Consider the following 20,602-nt stretch of genomic DNA (forward strand, 5'->3'; position numbering starts at 1 on the left):
AATCATTTTGTATTTATCTCTCACGAGTGCTGTGAAGATTAATGTGATTTCCTCCTTTGTTCAGAGGGTTTGAAGATGAAAAACATTATGCATGTGCCAGATTGAGACCTGTGTGCTTTGCTGTGGTTTGTAGGTGCATGTTTGACTGCCACAGCGTGAGGCAGCAGGTGCAGAACAGTGAGATCACTTGCCTTTGTGACACTTGAGAGAACAGTATTCCCATGGATTTCAAAATGTGCGAGTATAGTCAGGGAAGAGATTTTGTTTTCTGCATGTATGCAAAATCAAGGATTTCCTGAACATGCTGTGAATTATGTTTTTTGAAATGACACTGATGTCTTCCACCTGTAGATTTTGCAGTGAGCATGAGGCTTGGAGAGACGAAATGCTGATTCTAACAGATGTGACTGTCGCTCTTTAAAATTTTGAGTGTTGTTCAGATCTGATGTTTATCATGTGCTCTGCTCTTCTGATTGCTGTGTCTTACCTTGATGGAATAAAGATACTTGTCCCACCTCTGCACCTGAATACTCTTGATAAATAGTCTGTTAATTAGTCAGGGCACTCAATGTGTTTAAGAGATTTTGATTCTTTCTTTGTCTGCATTATGACAAAGTTTAGGTCCCTAGAGTCTCAAAGCAGCCATTTTTGTTAAACCAATGAAACAATCTTCTGCCCTAGTATGGCAGTCTTTGTATAAGTAAAAATTAATCATTTCTCTTTGAATACGTTCATCTGCTGTCAACAAAAAACTGATGCCCTACTCTTGCCTGTATGAAGTATGAGGGAACTGAAGCACGCTGCTGAAACTTGACACTGAAGAAATCTCTGCCAATTAACTTCTCATGATGTTTGAGAGGTGAGGTTTTGGGAGAGCACACTTTGGCATCTTCAAGGATCTGATTGGTCCCATGATACATCCTAACACAAAGGAAGTCAGACAAAAATTCCAGAAGACCTTCATGGATGAAGAATTTGCTCCTGGACAAACTCAATCACAAAAGGAAAGCCTACAGAAAGTGACAGCGTGGACAGGTAACCTGGGAGGGAGTACAGGTGCACTGTATAAACAGCTGCGATGGAATTGGGGAAGTTATGAATCCCACATGGAATTGAATCTGCCCAGGGATGCCAAGGGCAACAAGAAAGGCTTTACAAGTTAATACTAACACCTGCTGCTTATGATGTACGTTAGCAAGTTGCTTTGGAAAAACTGTCCTCTTAAGAGTCTGTAGTTGATGGTAACATTTCTTTCTTTCTTTGTCAGTCTTCAGCGTGTGCCTTAAGTTTGGCTATGTGCTGTTTGATCCTGTGTAACACTGTGCTAAGCTAACACACAGAAAACTCATTGTAAAGGAGGGTAGGAGTATTTGGCTTATATGCCTAGTGATAGAATGGCTTTCTGGTTTTATTAAACAACTCAATAAAAACAGCTTTATAAGCAAGAGTGCTGAGTATCTTGTAAGTATATGAATATTAAGCAAGTTTTTCTTGTTCTGCAAAGCCCTGTCAAGTTTTGACTGGTTTGCTTCTGTGGTGGGATTCCTTCCTGTTTCTCAAAGTGCATATAGTCAGAAGAAGAGAGGTGTTCCTTCTCTTCTTTTCGACTGCTCGGCAAGGCTTTGACTTTTGCTGTTGTTTTTCCTGGGGAAATATGACCCATTTTGTGTATTTAATGTGCCTAGGACATATAAATGTAGAAGTCTTCTGCGCATAATCTTTCAACTTAAAAAGAAAGATGATTTTTGCTTCTTTATTGTAAGGAAACTGTAGGTGAACAGCAGTAGTTGGTAAGCAAAACAGGTTTTTCTGTATTAATTCAGCCACTGCAATCATATAAAAGCACTGCAGGAGAAACTGCAATTAAATTTGCTATCAGTCACACCAATCAAGTGTGCTTAATGTTTCATCACACTTTTTTTCCACCTGTCCTAGGAACTCAAAGAACTCAGTGTTCTTTGTTTGAAGGTGTGGCTGAAAAAAACAAAAGACTGGAAGCTGTGGTATAGAAATAATACCTGTTTGTATTTTAAAATATTTTTTTTAACTGTAAAGGTATTTTGGAAGTTCTCTTCCCCTTAACAAATTACTTTTTCAGGCAGCATCTAAAGGCAGGAAGTTTTTTATTTTTTTTAAATGTCAGATAAGATTTATGTGCAAGAGGATTGAGAGGTATATTAAAGCCTGTGTTACTATCCATCATTTTTTAAAGTGATGTGAAGAAAAATAGCACTGTGAATGTGTAGCTAGATTTGCAAAATTGTTGAAGAATCCAAATTCAAGGGTAGTGTGTAATGCCAGAGATGACTGTTTGCAGTTCCATGTTATTTATAGTTTTTCTTTAAGGTCATCAGTTCAAATTCTGTGGGTCAGTAATGAGCAAAGATCTCTTGCTGTCTGACAGCTGACTTGCATTAGTAAATTCATATTTATAGGTATTTTTGTCAGTAGTTTCAGATGTTTGTCCGTGGCTGAAAGTAAGGCTCTCTTCAACCTTCTATCCTCAAAATATTCTTGAGAATTTTAGCAGAAGTCTAAGTGGAAAAGCTTCACGATCCCATCCCAGTGAATCTTTTTTGTCTGCTCTGTATTGCTTTTTTTTTTCCTTGCTAAAAAAAGGAGGCACTTCCCAGTGGGCACTCCCACATCACACTTTTTCTCTCAGCTTCTAGTGGGATCTTTGCCATATGTTGCACTTGCTTTTGGTTAACAGAAAAAGCAATTTTGGCATAGATTCTTCTGTCCAGTACTATAATGTGGGGTTGAACTGTGCTGAAATATACAGGCATGCTTCCTGTAGCAGACATGTAGAAGAACGCTGTGGAGGCTCAAGTATACCCCAAGCTGACACTAAGGGTGGACCGAGCTCTGGAAAGATTTTCTGATATATTTGAATGAAATTCTCTTTGTTAATTAGAAAAACAAGTGGCTGCATTGAGAGAGGACAGTTTCCTGTTTTGGGTTGTTGCAGAGGCAAGCAAAGATGAGGCTGCAGAAGGATACAGACCTCTGCATCTTTCCCTTTCCCTGGGTGAGGGATGTGATTGTTCCCCTCTATTCTGCCCTCAGGAGGCCCCAGTTGGAGTCCTTTGTCCAAGTCTAGGACACCCAACACAGGAAAGAATTCAAGGGCTAGAGCACCTCTCCTAAGAAGATAGACTGAAGGAACTGGGCTTGTTCAGTCTGGAAAAGAGAAGGCTGCAGGGAGACCTCTTTGCAGCCTTCCAGTATTTAAAAGGAGTTTATATACATGAGGAAAATCAACTTTTTACATGGGTAGGTAGTAGTAGTACAAGGGGGAATGGCTTTGAACTAAAGGAAGAGAGGTTTAGGTTAGAAGTCAGGGAGAAGTTTTTTTACTGAGAGTGGTGAGGTGCTGGAACTAGTCCAGAGAGACTGTGAATGCCCCATCCCTGGAGGGGTTTAATGCCAGATTGGGTGGGACCCTGGGCAATCTGATCTAGTACTTGATCTAGCAGCTTGTGGCAGGGGGATTGGAATTTGATGATCCTTCCACGCAAGCCATTCCATGCAAGTCCCTTCCATGCAAGCCATTCCATGATTCTCTTCCTTTAACCACAGCGTATAAATCTATCCACATCATTCAAAGACACAGCTTTGAGTAGCGTGAGTGAAAGAAGTGAAATCTCTGGCAGTTTACAGGATTCTTTTTAAGTTTTCACTTAGCATCAAACTGTTGAAGAAACTGACAGTAGGAAAGCTGAATTTGACTAATTTTCTGAGAGTTCTGTTATGCAGGTAAATGAAACAAACTTTAGCTTCCCTGCTAAAGTAACTTGTCTTGAATTTCTAAGTGAATTCTGTGTGTGTTCTATGAATATTGAGAAGAAGTTGCCAGTTGGAAAAATGAATCACCTTTCTCCTTCCTTGGGTTACAATTTCTCCCTTTTCTTCATAAAATATATTCTTAGAGGTCCTCCATTGTTAATTTTATCATCTTTCAACCATATGGTATGTTCTCTTCTGTGTGCCAAAGTACTGGTACCAAGTCCAGGTGTTGTTCAAAGTATCTTCTTGGCTGGCTCTCTTGAAGCCCAGCAGAGCACCTGAAAATCAAATAATTCTCCTTTACCCACATTTAACGGAGCTTTAATGAGTTCTTGCCAAAACCTTTAAAACAGGGAACAATCTAAATTACATGTTGTATGGTACCTCTAAGCCAGGGAAATGAGTAATTGCTAGAGACTGCTCCTGTGACATAGCTCAGTTGTTTTAGTCTAACACCAGTATAATAGAAGCTTTGCATTAAGGAACAGGTCTATACTTAGCTCATTGTAATGCTCTTAGTATGCTTAAATGAAGCTGTTTTATTTTGGTGTCTAAAATTCTTCGTTTACAGTTTCTTCCAAAATACCTGTCTCAAGTAGAAAGGTTTTTGTCATGTTAAGTCATTTATGTGGCTGAAAAATACAATTCAGCATACAGTCACACTGCAAAAGAAATGGTTTTAGGGGAAAGAAATCTGAGCAGGAAGATTTAGTATAAGCATGGTAATGCATTTCCTGGACTTACTGGAAGCTGGGTCCTGACTACTGACTGCTAGAGTCCTGGTTTTGTAGCCATAAGGACAGATTAGCGAGACTGAGGTCCTCCCTGGTGTTGAAATAGCTGTTGCAGTGTCAGGAGTTGTTCAGACTCGTCATAAAAAGGGACTTTATAGATAGAATTTTCTTTTTTAAGGGAGATTTGTGCAAATAGTGTTCCTTTCAACTGGTTCGCTTTACTGATTGGATTCAGTTGATTAAAAATCATCTGAGCATAAGCTGTGGGTACTTCAGATTAAATACAATTTCATAGAAGCATAGGGTTTTTGTTTTATTTCTTCTAAGCAGCCATTAAGAAATACCTATCAGAACCATTGACTGAATGCGATCTGAAGCCCCTTGGTTCATTCAGTACATAAATGACTTCTACTCATTTGTTTAACGCATAGGAAAAGAAATACCAAAGCATATTTGAGGAGTGATTGTTGTCTTGAAAATAAAATGATGAGTAGGTAATATTGGCCCTGCAGATGGATATTTACAGTTTTTACAATTAGGCTCTTTTCTCACATGATTTTATTTGCAGACTCTAGGCCTATCAGTAATTTTAAAAATGCTCTAATCTATTCCAGAATTGTGGAAAAGTTACTCTCTTCTGAACCTTTGGTCTCAGAGGAACAGAAGGGTCGAAATGATAGCAGTGAATCAGGCTTGAGTCATTGAATCTAGTAGGAGATATCACTATCTTGAGTTATTTTTCCTGTTTAAAAGTTAGAAGGTATTGCTATTTTAGGCCAGCTGGAGTTTGGAGCCAGCTTCCTTGTATGCCATCGTACAAAAGTCCTGGTTTAATAGTCTAATCCTGGAAATATCAGATGCATGCATAGCTATATTCGTGTTAGTAGTTGACTTAAATATAAAACAGGAGGTGTGGAAATAGCATTTAGTAAACAGAGAGATTGCAAGGGTGGCAACTGTGTTGGTTCAATAGATTAGAGGTTTTAAAGGGAAAGACCAATAGACTTCCTATGAGACTGCCTAGTAATGAAACTGACAAGGTAAAAAAGCAGGACCAAAAAATAAAGAGATATAATAATAGAGAAATGAGGGAATAAAAAGAGCAACAAGTAAGGATGCTAAAACTGAACTTAAATATTCAGAGAGAACAAGGAACAGTCATTTGATGCACTGACCTCAAATCCAGAGACTCTGTATAGGGCTAATTTAGAAATGTTGCCTCAGAGAAGCTGAAAATTCTCATTCCATTTCTTTTTATATCCTTCAGATCTATGACAATAGATGACATACCTAGCTGGCATAGGGGATGTCTTTAAAGGCTGCGTATTAGCTGCCACGATTATAATGCTCTTAGAAGAGATGTCATTTTGATAGGCTTTCCCTGTGTGAAGTCAATATTTGTGTATTTCTGAGTTATTTTTAGGCAAAAAATTTGTTGGTAGTATTTGCTCCTTTTCAGATATCTTAGGAAAGAATATTGCTTGTTTTTTTGGTTAGCTATCAAGCAGATGGAATTGTGAAATTATATACCAGATTGCTCACCTTAACGTGCATGATGGGCTTTTGACTTATTTGGGAAGCTTCCCTGCCTCCAGGTGAATTCATCTCTAGCTTTCATTTCTGCTCTTTATGAAGTCTCTATGCTAAGACCACGAATCAGGCCATGTCTGAAGTTTTGTGCCATTAGGTATCTGTGGTGCAGCTCCAAACAGGGGCAGTGACTCTGAATGGCTCTGCCTTATTGAATAGGAATCTGCTTTAAAGACTATTAAAGAACATAATTAGATCATAATTATTTCTCAGCTATGCCATTTGTCTAATTGCATGTAAGTTTAAAACTATAATTTTGGCAACTTTCTATAAATACTGTCAAAGTACTCTGTGTTTTCCTCTTGGTGCCAGCCAAGATGCCAGAACTAGTGTAAATATTTTCATTTTATTTTGTTTGGGTTTTGTGTGCTGTTCTGGAAAAGTGAATGCGTGCATGCTGTATGTATTTTCTGCTATTGAAGATGAAGGAACCCTGGTGACTCTCCAATGAAGCTTGAAGTCTGAATACCAATAACTATAAAAGTAAAGATTGTTGGCAGATAAGGGCTAAACCTAGTGTTTCTTTGCAATTACCACTTGCACTTATCTCCATAGGCACTAACTTTTGACTGATACTTGCTTTTTTTCTAGGCAAATCTTACTCAACTGCTGAGTGAGGCTCAAGATCAAAATAAACATCTTGGAGAAGAGATTAGGGAGCTTCAGCAGAGACTCGGGGAAGTACAAGGGGACAATAAGGTATTATAAACTTAATTTATCACTAAATTGACTGGAATATGTAAACAGGACTGGAGTTTTGCATTAGCTTCTTAGGAAAACAAAGAACTAAATCAAAACAGTGGGTTACAGAACTTCTAGAATATTTGGATTACAATAAATGCTCAGTACAGTCAAACAAAAGAAGCCTATATAAGAGAGCAGTAAATGCAGCTCATTAGATATTTTGATTTACTGCTTTTACTCACTTGTCCTTAATTATAAATATTGCACCCAGCCTTGCTTTAATAATCTCAGAGTTACTTTTTAAATATATTTTATTAGTGATATTTCCTCTTACATGCATAAGCATTTCATCTTCAGCATGTGATATTTTTCACTGCAATGAAAATGGAAGATATTAGTAGATGATAAAACCAGGAAGGCATATTTTTCCCTACAAAAATATGGAGCAGGTCATTAAAAAAATGTATATTTAGCTTAGTGCAACGCTCTCGTCCTGTTACATAACTAATTTATTTCATTGCTAAATTTAGCAAGTTATGTGGAACATTGCTCAAAATCTGCCATTTGGTATTAATCAAACTCCTGTTGTCTCTGTTAATTGAAATATTTAAACTCATGCCAAATGTGTGTAACATTCACAGCTGGAGCATATGCAGAAGTACCTTCAGAGATCAAACTAGTGAAAGGTTGAATTTGAGACCAGTTGAGTCAGTTTGCAAGTAAAAAGTGAAACATGGAATGATAACTTTCTCTTCAAATACCACTTTAAAGTTACAGGATATAAAAAAGTGAATACGTGCTCTTTTCTTTCAATTGATCAGGTTAGTTTTGTTCTTTCCATTTTATTTTATTTCAAACCTAAGTATTTTATGATAAAGCAGCTTTATGCATTGTTTGTCACAAAGATCTTTAGAAATGCGAATGGAGTTGTTGAAATGGCCATATGAGGCCTGAATTTGTCCCGTGCATAACATTCAGTGTAACTTGCTCAAGTCTTCAAAGGATTCCCCAGGTACTTTTTGTTCGTCTACTGTTTGAATTACACTGCAGCATTAAAAGCAGTGCCAGTTCTGCAGAAGCAGTACAGCCTTTGCCATGCCAGTCCTGAATTGGTAACAAATGTTTGTTAATCCAGACAGAACACAAAGGTAGTACAATTAAAGCATACTTAAATATCAAGGTTATGTACTTATTCCAACTCCTTCTAAATACATGATGTTGGTAATACAGAATCTACTTCTTTGTGCTTGAAGTGGCTTTGTTCAAACATGCCTTACAAATTAATGTGATAGTAGCTGGTTGTCATTCTGATATCTGTATTGTCAGAGTGAATTTAAATGCATGACTCTCATAAGGAATGGAATACAAAAAGGGTCATTCTGCCCACTGTGGCCCTGTTCAAAATGTGCAAAATAGTGCATCACTAAATAAAGGGGGGTGGGGAGCGGTGGTCAGGAATTACATCAGACAGGGATTAATTTAGACTGGGATTTTCATTTTTGGAACACATTCTTTACTTTACTAGTAAATGAGAAATAGAGCTTATTTTGAAGGCAGGTTACACATTTTGAAGTGCCTAAAAAGAAAACATTGCCATCTCTCTGAGGGGTTTAATGCTTCCCTCCTATGTCAGATTTTTCTCTCTTCCAACTTTGGTGATAAAATTCTACACTTGTTCCTGAAGCCATTCTGTTTTGCTCATCAGTTCTCCTGTACTGGCAGTTGGGTTACTTCAGGCACTAAAGTCCAAATAATACATGGTATATAAAAAAAACCAAAGAACTATAATAATTTGCTTGTTCTTACGTTCTTCCTCTGCATTCTTCTCTCTGCTTTTCCAAAGTGAGGGAGGGCATCCTGCCCAGCTGGTCTACGTCAACCTTACTTCTGGCAAGAGATGAACAAACAGCTGCTTTTGCAGCAAGTGAAGCTGCTTATGGATGAACAATTCTGCCTATGTCTGAGCAGGGGTGACTCATGCAGGCTTTGTCACTGAATGGCAAGAGCTTTGTATGGCTAAAAAAGAAAGAAAAATCTTTAAATATCGCACATTAGCCCTATTGATAAAGAAATGTTTTGATGGCTTGACTTGTTTTTAACTGCTTTCATGTTTGCTGCTAGTTGGGTACAGTTACTGGGATTAGCAAGAAGACCTTACAGTGATTGCATTTTACCTTTTTTTTCTAACCACGTTAAGTATGTTAACAGGCAATGACAAAGTACTTGAATTTGACTTAAGTAGACTAGTTTTTTTTTCATTTATTTTCAACCAGAATCAAATAGGCAGAAATAAAATTTCTTTAGGCAGTCTCTGGAAGGGTTTGTTGCTGCAGTTTCAGAAATACAGCAGCAGTCAGACTGCAGCACTCCAGCAGCAGATGTCTAGGACTGTTTATTTTTATGATTGATCACAATCTCTTATCAGCTCTGACACATGAAAACTATTCCATGTTTGTGATACAGTTCTTTGTAAGTCCTTTTCCTTTCTAACATTCTGACAGCAATACTTGGAGAACAATTATTGAAACTTGGAGTGAGGGTAGCTAGGAGATCTCATTCTTTCTCATAAGTAGAGGAAAATGGAAGGCACGAGAGAAACTGGAGGCTTCTGGAAGACTAGATGACTCAGTTGTCTTCCTACCCACGCAAAGAAATGTAGGCTGTGGAGGGCAGTGCTAAGTGAAAGGAAGCTGCATGGGAAACAATAGCTGTGGTATTACTGACAGTTTGTTATTGTAAGGCAGCAACGGTGCAGAATGTTAATTGTGGTGCATCTGTTTTGGCAGAAATGGGACTTAATGTTGCAAGTTTGCATAGTCCTCATCTACTTCTTGAGATTTTATAGGCAACTTAGGAAAGATAATGGCTGTCAGTGACTGTAGCTAAACAAGATGGTTTCTGCCTTCTGTGAAGAACTTACTGTCTGTGCTTATTTTCCCTTCTTCCTTTGCATGTTTTGTAGATAACCAGGGACATAAAACTTTGGCACAGACATTATCTTTTGTCTCTAGCTGGCACAGCAGCTCTTGCAGTGAAACCTCTGAGGCATTGTGTTAGTGCTGCTACTTTATGAATAGCTATTTTAGCTGACACTGATCAGGAGAGAAGTGTAATATTTAAGCAGTACAGACTGGTGGCTTGCAGCATCAGAGTGTTTGGGTTAACAACACGTTGGTTCTTGACGAACAGGAGCTATCTCTGGTGAGGTGCTGTTAACTCCATTCTGTTCTGTTGTGAATGCTGTTTGCAGGTTCCTGAGGGGCAGCATTAACCTGTTCTGTGTCTGCAAAATGAACTTGAGTGATTCTTTACTCAGTGATTTCTGAATGATAGAAATAAAAATACAGCAGCCAGAGGACAAGTGTATAAAAATTGTAATAAAGCACTAAAATATGAAATAAACTCTTAACCCCCTGGCATTGGTATCTGTTTGGGTCACAGAGTTTTAAGTGGGAATTTTACAGCAGGTAGTGCTGCCTTGTGAGGCTTTTGCAGTGCAGAATTAAAGGACTTGGCCTGTTGTGCCCTGCCAGCTCTCTGATTGGCCAGCTGCCTGGGAGAAGCTCTCAGTTGTTTTATGGATTGGTGTTTTACTTTGTTTTGTCTATGTTTGTTGTACTTTTACTGATGGAATTTGGGGTTCTGAAGCATTCTTGTTGTAAGACTTCATGCTTTTTTTTTTTTTCTTTACCTCAAACTTCTTAGTAAATAGCTTTCATTTTACTGGCAGACTGTTCGACCTTGCAAGTACTAATTGCTCACGGATATAATTGCATCTGATGATCACCCCTCCTGTGCAGGAGGAGGGCTGCTCTTAGCGCACAGTCGCGGCCCTGATACGTTCCCAGCCTGGTGCTGCAGTGCTGCAGGCACTGAGGCCTCGGTAAACTGCAATCCTCTTCCCATTTCCAGTTGTTCTGAACAAGGTTGAGTCTTAAAATGTTACTGCATTTGTTTCTTACTACCTTTCTCGCTGATTATCTCAGAGAGAGATTATAGAAACGTAATTATTCTAACTGCATTAAATCAAGACTTGTGCTTATTGAGCTTTTAGTCTTTAAAAAATTATTACATAGCTTTGAGATCATTCCAGAATTTGCTAGTTGCCTTCTGGACTATTTTTTTGGTGAAGGAATTAACAGGAATTGTATCTTCTATGATCCGTTCAGCCTTCCTGACTGTGCAGTAGTTTTTTGGTGGGAAGAGGGAAATGTATTCCCCAGCATTACTTTTGGGGGCACTGCTTCTCCTGAGCAAGTGAACTGCCTATCGGATAGAGTCATACAAACTCCACTGGATTGTACTAAACTGTAGCTGAAATAAGTGGGGAAGGTGATTTTGCTAACCTGTCTTGTATCAGCAGGATTTTAATTGGCATGTTGCAGCTACAGTGACTGGCATCCCATAAATACCAAAGACAAATTTTAATGTACCATCTCTACTTCAGAAGATTGATTTTTTTTTTCTGTAATGATGTACATTAATTCCTTGGTACAGTCAAATACAGGGAAGCTCAGGCTGGTTATCATAGTGAGCTTCTGCAGTCTCTGTGGAGCTTCTACAAGTTAGGCCCCAGGGAGGCCACACTTTTGCCTGGCTGTGCACAGTATAAGCAACTGCAAATGCTGAATGCCTTACAGAGTCTTATTTTAATACTTGATAATTCTCAAAGGTAGTTCCTATCTGCCTCAGATATTTAATACAGCTGTGTATTAATTCAAGACAGGCTATTTTCAGCGAGCACAAAGCTGATGAGTTCATTAGCTTCTTGCATTTCTTAGCCAAGTTGTTTGTTGTTGGCCCATTTCTTTGTTAGGTTTTAGCGTGAATTAACTTGTTTGAAATAATGAAAAAAAAGAGCAGCAAAATTGATGAGCAGTTGTTAATGCAAATTTTGCACTAGTGTAGCACAGTGGGATTTTAAGTGGCATAGGTAAAGTGATGCTGAGAACTGCTTGGTGTCTTTTTTTCCCTTAACTAGGAAATGTACTTTCTGCTGCAGATAATTTTATGATCCGAATATGAAATTGGCTTTATGAGAATTGTCTAGAATTAATTCCTGCCACTTCTAAAAATTATTGACCACATTTTTGTGTTTATTTGGTCTTTCAGCATTTGGATATTTGTATACTCTGCTGACTAATGTTGCAGGATGTAATGCAGCACCTCTTCTGCTCGGAGAGTTTGACAGGAATTTTTTCCTGAGAACAGAATTAAGCCCTCAGCTAGAAAATTTCATCTGGTTTAAATAATACCAGCTATTTGGCTTGGAAGTGATGAAATCTAACAGCCTTACTTTCTAACCTAGAGGTACTCTCATGCTACATTCTGTGATCTCTTGCTTACGGAATACGTCTTTGTCATCACAGCTCCTTCGAATGACGATAGCAAAGCAAAGACTTGGAGATGACGAAGTTGGAGCTCGCCACTTTGCAGCACATGAACGTGAGGATCTTGTTCAACAACTGGAGAAGGCTCGAGAACAAGTAATAACAAAACAGGCACATGGTGTTGTATTTTATAGAGCTTGCCTTACTGCAAGTAAATGGCAGTTTTCCCCTGTGTTTTGAGGCTGTTACCACTATCTACTACTGCAAATAGTGGTAAAGGTGTTGGCATTTTTACTGAGGCATTTCTTACTGATTTAAGAATTGTAAAGAAAGCATTAATTTAAGCTTGTATACATGGTAAGAGTGAGTTTTCTGATCTCAGCAATTCCTTCTTGAGATTATAGGTGCTCTTTTTTTGTCATGTGCAGCCATCCACAGCTTGTGACAATTGAGTGTTGTCAATAAAAAAGACTTTTTAGTGAAAGCAACTAAAAATGTAGTATTCAAAATAGTATATGATGGCTGATGTATGTCCTATGAATCACATTTTCTGTAGAACATGTGAGGTTGTTTCCTTTTCCTCTTGTATCTTAGCCATTCCTTCCTCCCTTTTGATAAAATATTTCATCAGGTTTCTTCTTTCTACATCAAGTTTGTATCAATATCACATGCTAGGCATTGTTCAGCCCATCAGGCGCTTTCCCTAAAAGTGATACATAGCTCTCTGAGCAGTTCTGGATTTTTGTTTTCTATTGATCCTGTGCTCATTCGTACCAATGGCAGTTCCACCCTCAATCAACCATTCTGTGGTCCAGGAAAAGGTGCAAATTTCTTGTTATTCTTCAGTCTACACATCAAGTGCATTACTGCCTTAGTTTACCAGGAGGACTTTCGCCTGCTCTTACTCTTCTTCCAGTATGATTCCTCCGTGATCTCTGTCCCCAGGTTCTATGTCTGTTCAGCATGTAGCCTCGTTACCTGTTTTTCTGTTGTCTAGTTCATCAGAGTTTTTTGATCTGCCCATGGAGTTCTCAAATCATTGCAGACTTTATTCAACATTTTTTTGTTTCCTCTCCTTAGAAATTTGAAGCTCTGTGTCCCTGAATGTTCTTTTAATTTCTTTTACCCTTTTGCTTAATAGCAGGGCTCACCCTGTCAATTCCATGCTGGCTTATTTTTTTTCACTTCTTTCAGTTCCTTTTACTCTATGGAGCTTTATTGCTGAAAATCCTATAAGTAGTACAAATTCCCACTTACAGACTTTCTTCTATCTAATCTTCCAAATTTGCCTAGTTATAATTTGTTTCAATTCATTCTCAGAGACCTAGATGTTATATTCTAAAACTAGCTTAGTATGTTTGTAGCAAGATTATAGTATGAATTAAGATTTCCTTTGCTGTTATGTGTTAGTCATTTTGTAAAACAAGTCTAACTGCTAAGGTTATTTAAATTCAAATGAATATAATAATAACAAAATAGAGTAAAAGTACTGGAGTTATGAGCTTTGGAAAGACTGTACAAAAATCCATCTGATCAGAGATGTAGTGCTTGATTGTAGGTGCTTTCAGTTTGGTCACTGTGCACTCTTTTTTCTAGACTTCAAAACATTGATATGACTCTCCTTTCTCTTCAGATTGAGGCTCTGAGACATGATCTTCAATCTGCACTAGATGAGTTACAGGATGTTAAAGAAGAACGCTCTTTTTATCAAGATAAGTCTGATAGATTGAACCAAGAACTCAATCATGTTTTAGGAGGACATGAAAACCGTATCATTGACATAGATGCTCTCTGTATGGAGAACAGGTGAGTACATGGCACACCTCACTGTTTCCTTAGGACTAGTAGCATATTGCTTCAACAGGAGCACCAGGAAGTAAGTCACAACAAAATCTCACAACTGAGAGATTTGGTCATTTGATTTGACTATTTTGTTTCTGCTGTAACTAACCATCGAAGAATATTGGGAAAGTTATGCTGCAGAAAATTAGTAATGCTGTTTTATTTGGCTACAAAGACGTAAGTGATATCCCCTAATATGTCTTGTCTTGGGCAAGAAAGAGAAGTGCAGACCTTTTATTCCTGTCTCTGTATGGCACTAAGAGAGTATTAAAAATCAGTGTCTTAAGGAACTCATAGTGAGTTGAAGTGGGCTAATCCTGAATTGTAAATAGGGATTTCAAGTACACTGAGTTATCATTTTTGGACATACTTTTCACCGTAAGGAGTGACTGTCAACAAGGTGTGATTTTCCAACAACACTGTACTTGTGAAGTCACCCGTGTAGATATTCTTGCCACTTCCATGGGGAAGAAAAAAAAAGTTTTATGGTTTCCACAAAGGTCAACAGAAGAAGCACTGGGAAGTCATGGCAGGTACCTCCCTTAATGTCAACAATTACCTTAAAGCGAACCATGGCTTGTAAGCTACTTCCCTTCTACTTGTACTTCAGGTAGGATAGAGTAAAACCAGATGCTTCCTCCCAGCATTTTTGTTTTGTTTTGTTTTATGTAGTCTATTAGTTCTCTATCAGTTTATAAGCCTCCTCCTTCTCTGGGTGTTGATCCCTTTTTTTTTCACTGAAATAGTTAAATTGTTACAGACCCTAATGCAAGGGTGGTTTAACTGTGAGAGGATTACGTAAACTTTTTATGCATTAAAAAGTATTTCTTCTTGTGTGGAAATTGCTGTCTAACCAAAGTGCCTAAAGGTTGCAAGGAAGAACTAAAACTATTGTTTTAGTTTATGAACATCATCTTTTAGCTGTAAAATTTTATATTCTGTGATTACTAGTGGGAAGTACCATGAATTGAGTGATAGTGCAATGCAAAAGCTCTGCATAGTTGAGTCTTGTTTTGGCATACATATGAATGTTAGGTGTTCATCTTACCAACTTTCAAGTTCAGAGAAGATGAGTAAACGTTTTCTGACTATTTCGTCTAGACATAAATATATCATTCCAGCTTCCCTTCCCAAAATCCTGAAGAACTGTATAAAATGGTTGTGCAGGATGCCTGACAAATATAAGAGAAGGGCAGCCTAGTTTTCTGATGCAATTTGTTTTCTTGCCAAAATTGTTATGAGGTCAAAAGCAGTAAGATCTTGTTATTTTATCCCTCAGAAAGCTGTAAAGGGAAAAGCATTCTCAGTAGGTAAAGGAGGAGTCATTCCAAGTAGTAAAGAGGAGTATTTGAGGCAATAGTGAAGGTAATGTTATATGGAAGATCTCTTTTTTTTTCTTTTTTTTCTTTCTTTTTTTCCAGGTACCTCCAAGAGAGATTAAAGCAAATTCAAGAGGAAGTGAACCTTCTTAAATCTAATATTACTAAATATAAGGTAAAATCCTCTCAATGTATCTATCATCTAATCTGCGCTTTGGTGTTTGTGAAGATTGTTGTTCATTCTCAAGTTTGTATGTATTTAAATAAAATTGTGCCTGCAAAGAAAAATCCCCCATGAACATTCTGACAATATTAGCATGTATGTATTGTGCATGCTCAGTAATCTTCCTTTTATAGGCTTTTTCAGCCAGTCTAGTACAAAAGTGGTACCCGTTAGGGGTACATGGAAAAGAGAATGAAGTGACCTTTTTAAGTTCTGTGGCACCTCTTGGGGAGGGTGTATGGGAACTGTTGAGTCACAGCCTTGAACCACTGATCAGCTGAGGCAAGGACTGAGCCATGGGAGCATAGGCGAAGACAATTCAGCTGTGTGACTGGAAGGAGTGGAGCCTGGCTGCACCTCTCCTAGACCCCATTTAAGGGCTGACTGCCACTGGGGAAGGATCTCTTTGTGGAGATCCCTTCCTTTGAAGTGTTCTACTGCAAGCCTAGGATGTGGGTGAGCATTTCATTTTTGATTGTCTCTTTTCATCACGATAATCTTTCTAACTGTAACCCTGTAAAATACTGTCCTAATCATGCCACTCTTCTCACTGTACATTTGTTAGTCGTGCAGGAGAGTGATGAGCCTTCCAGCCTGAAGGTGAAAAGTATCAGGTCATGCAGTGTATGGGGAATGAGTGTGTCTGTGCTCCCATCACAAGCAGGTCTTGTCTTCCTGTCCCCTAACAGCATCACTGCTTCTTCACATACCCTAATGAGTGCTATGTCTTCATTATTACTTTGTTCCTGGGTTATAAGATATATATTGTTTTGTATTAACCCTTCAGGACTGAACTCCAAGAGCAAAAATACTCTTGCTCTTTCCTGCATTCAAGCATTATATCATTTTCTGATGTGATTTTGGTGCACAGGAGGAGAGATCTACTTGTCATGGGACAGGATTGGGTATCTAGGACTGTCAGTAGGGCTGCTTAACCATGTGGGTTAATGTGAACCCACATGTTAACCATGTGTTTCAATGTGAAACAGCGTGCTTTTTGTGCGTGAGCAAAATTCCTGAGAGTACTGTCAAGTTTGTGTCAGTGTCTGTTCATGCTTATGACAGGGGTATCTCAGAGTGGAAGCATCTGGTATTATGTCACAGGACAAACTGGACTCTCGTTTCTGTATCATGCTACTGTTAAGTCCTGAAAGCCAGTACATCCTCTTATAAGGCATCTAGAAGCTCTGGTAATGGGGTTTTGAGGTTTCTCCTTTGAAGCCTATCCAAAGAAATGCTGGGGAAAGACTGATTTTGTTCCCAACTGATACTCTCTACAGAATATTACAGTATCTTCACTCTTGAATTAAAAAATGTGCTAGTCTGAAAAATGCACAAGGACACGGGAGTGGTGGAGAGACTGAAGCACTGTGATTTCAATGTGATGGAATGAGTCCCTTAACATTGCAGTTTTTCTGTAATATTCCAGGAAGATCACACTCCTGTAGGATACTGTTAGTGTAGCTTCAGGCCCTGTGAAGTTCTGAGACCCAAATCCAAAGTTTCACATTTTTACTCCTAATAGAAGGAACAGAGTAGAACTTTTGACCTGCTGTTTTACTGAATAAGACATTTGTTGTTTCCTTAGAATGCATTGGAGAGAAGAAAAAATTCGAAGACTCATAGTAGATCCAGTAGCAGTGCTCTGACTGGAGTCCTGTCTGCAAAACAAGGTACTAATAAACACAGCGTGGTGTTGCATATCTCACTGAATTCATCCTTTCTTTTTCCTCAATTTCAGTAACACTTTCCTTACCAACCAAATAAAAATATTTATTTTGTATTTATTATAAGGTGCTAATTTTTCATAATTTTCTCATTTGACTTGATTAAAAAAAAATGTCTTTTAAGTATTACTTTCCCTTTTGTTATTCTTCTGCCATTTATTCACCCCCACCCCCCAACCAGACAATTGGATCAAATGCATTTTTGTCTTATCTCTAAGCCTGTTTGCAACTTTAACCTTGACTTTTCTTTGACCTCACTTTTCTATTCAGTCTCTTCCATCTGCTAACAATGGCAATCCCAATTCATAGTCCAATGAAAAATCTATTGATGGATAGAGGGGGGGCCCTAAATTAGGTTTCTTACTTCTATTTTGGGGAGGTTTTACATTCAGGTACTTTGCAAGAAGTTTTCCCATGTTTCTTTGTGGGAAGCAAAAGGGTGAAACAAACAAACAAAAACAGTGAGCTAAATGCTAGAGAAAATTCTCAGTGCCAAACAGTATACCTTGTTAATATGTTCATACACACACAGGTAAGATAAGTATTTTTTGTCATGACAGTTAAAACTCATTTTTCCTTTTTTTGTTTTTTATGCTTCTGATCTTCTCCACGTTGACCTGTACAAATATAAACAGAGCCACATTCTAGTTATAGAAGTTGATGACACTGGTGAACTTTGTAATGTGGTTGAGAGGTAAACAGGCTCTGTACTGCAAAGGAAGTTCTTGGATGGCTGTTTTCACATGAAATGGAAATAACCTAAAGTATGTAGCCACTGAGCATCCTCTTCTCCAGAATGAACAATCCCAACTCCCTCGGCTGCTCCTCGTAAGGCCTGTGCTCCACACCCAGAATGTTGCTGCCTATTCTTACTCTGGCAGTTGGTGTGGATTCTGAACAGTCAGTTCAGAAAGCCACCATCTTTATGCCAGCTCTGTATTATGTTTCTGGTCTTTTGGGTTTGTTATTTAAAGGAAATTATATATATGTTCATTTAAGTAATGACAATAATCCTTTAATGCTGAGTAAATGTTTGTGTAATGTCTCTGCTTGAGAAGCCAAAACTCTTATGTGTTTTTAATGTTACAGTCCAAGAGTTACTGTCTGAGGATCATGGATGTAGCCTACCAGCCACACCACAGTCCATTTCAGATCTCAAATCACTGGCCACTGCGTTGTTGGAAACAATCCATGAAAAAAACATGGTCATACAACACCAAAGGCAAACCAACAAGTAAGTAGCATTACTCTTAAGTAAAACAGAACTTACCAAGCTATGGAAAAGTCATAGTTTTGGGAGTAGTTTCAGGGAAATGGGAAGGAATTTTCACAGAAAATTTGTTGTCATTGCAAACAGGTGGGTGGGTACTGTGGATTTTAGAGCCAAAAATAAACTATGTGTTTGGAGAAAATAATACAGTTTAAAGAGACCTGACTGCCACTGCTAGGCAAGGACTGATTTACAGCCCAGGTTAAAGACAAACCATAGTAAATCATTTGACTTCTTGTAATGAATTGGCATTTCTTGCTAGTCATCTGTAGAGAGGGCTAAAGAAAAGCAGCCAGGAGGATGGACACCCTTGAAATGGAGAAGGTATGATAGATCAACTGTTAAACATTGGTGGAAATAGCAAATGTTACACCTAGGAGACAGTATGAAAAGTTTTAGTGTGGCATTTGTTACAGGCAAGTAGCCTATGCGTCGTGGATGATAGCTGTTGCTCCTGTAGTTACTTGCCAGAAGTTTTAGGAGATAAACACAGTTACATTGCTACCATATGATTTCTTAAAATCTGAACTGAAGTTTCAAGGAGAATTTGTTTACCTTTAGCTGTTCTATTCATCGGTAGAATTTATTGTATCTTGTATAACATCCATCATGGCAGAATATAATCATTTTTGACACATTTTCTGACATTCTGATGTTATTGTCCTTAAGTAGTGTATGAAAATCAGAGCTAGGAAGTGTGCCTCAATTCTATGCTCAGGTTTTGTGTTTTTTTTCTTTAGGACTTTTTCTGTTTTTTTGTGGGGTTTTTTTTTGTGTTTTTTTTTTTTTTTTTTTTTTTAAGGGGGCTTTTTGCAACACTGAGTCACTGCTGGTAATCAGAGATTATTCAGACTTCTCAAAAGCACATCAGGACCAGATGTCAGAAACAGGCAGCTATCTCTTGTGAAAGGAAGGAGTAGCTCTGAAATGAACTGTATTCTGCTAGAATAGATGATTCATTTTGAAAATTTGTAACTATGATACTAGGCAGACTTCACTGCATAGTTCTTAGGGATGTGGCAGCAGAAGTGGAGGAGCAGTTTATAGCCACTCTCGAATACTCTTGAGAAAGCAAATGCCTAATCAGCTGAAGGGAGACTAAAGCAGTGAGAATGTAGCCCAGCTCCAACTGATGGCTGCTCAGTCAGTTCATGCTTTTAAGGCTGTTGTGAAATGCAAGGTGAGCTCCTGAACTGAACAGCATAAATGAGGAGTCTGCTTGCTCCCTCCTCGCTGCTAATGGAACATCAGAAAAAACAGTAAGAGAATAACTTCTGTTATTCCAGTCTTTGCCTTTTACTTTGTGATGCTGCATCATTTCCTGGTGCTGTAATTTGCATACTCCTGACTATAGCCATAGCAAGCTTCCTTTTTAATTTTACATCTCTTGCACTCTATGACTCTCAAATGTACTGGTGGGATGATTGCTTCACTTTCTGATAATATTATCTCTAATATTATCTCTATTTTTGACTACTGTGCATAGTTTTTTTGGGACAAGTCTTCACCAAGAGATACAATTATTTTATCTGTGTGCCCAGCTGGTATAGCCTTTGGAGTAGAGATTGGATGTGTGCACGAAAACACATTTGGAGTTGGATTTTGTGACCAACAGAAGATAAAATCTTAGAGAGTGGTGATAGTCCATCTCTTTCCCAAGGAAGGAGCATGCTTAGAACTTTAGTGTGCTTTGGATGCCTTGAGAAAAAACAGAATGGAAAGCCAGAAAATACTGAGCAAGTTGAGTGAAAGGCCCAGGAACATTTTTGTACAGTAATGCTTGTTCTTTTTTTTTCTTTTTCTTTTTCTTTTTCTTTTTCTTTTTCTTTTTCTTTTTCTTTTTCTTTTTCTTTTTCTTTTTCTTTTTCTTTTTCTTTTTCTTTTTCTTTTTCTTTTTCTTTTTTTTTTTTTTTTTTTCCCACCTTTGGCTTTTAGTTTCATTAAGGAAGCTTTTAAGTAACTGGGAGGAATGGGAACAACTTCACGTAGAAGCACCTGAGTCACAAAAGGGTTAAAGTGAAAGAGGGCAATGCAAGTAGGACATCAGGAAAAAAACATCCTTTGCTTCAGGTGCATTTGCTTGTTGCTGAGGAC

General features: G+C 38.2%; 1 protein-coding gene across 6 annotated transcripts in view; it reads left to right on the forward strand.

Annotated features, from left to right (window-relative positions):
- The window catches only part of CCDC149 (coiled-coil domain containing 149), a 52,167-nt gene that overhangs the window by 13,753 nt on the left and 17,812 nt on the right, over window positions 1-20,602 (forward strand). For all 6 annotated transcript variants that reach the window (XM_048942010.1, XM_048942006.1, XM_048942007.1 and 3 more), the window contains exons 4-9: window positions 6,705-6,812; window positions 12,167-12,283; window positions 13,761-13,933; window positions 15,391-15,463; window positions 17,100-17,184; window positions 18,328-18,472. In XM_048942010.1, the coding sequence (XP_048797967.1) occupies window positions 6,705-6,812; window positions 12,167-12,283; window positions 13,761-13,933; window positions 15,391-15,463; window positions 17,100-17,184; window positions 18,328-18,472 (701 nt within the window). The remainder of the gene's footprint in view (window positions 1-6,704; window positions 6,813-12,166; window positions 12,284-13,760; window positions 13,934-15,390; window positions 15,464-17,099; window positions 17,185-18,327; window positions 18,473-20,602) is intronic.

Source organism: Lagopus muta, chromosome 4 (genome assembly GCF_023343835.1).
Source record: "Lagopus muta isolate bLagMut1 chromosome 4, bLagMut1 primary, whole genome shotgun sequence".
NCBI classification, from domain to species: Eukaryota; Metazoa; Chordata; class Aves; order Galliformes; family Phasianidae; genus Lagopus; species Lagopus muta.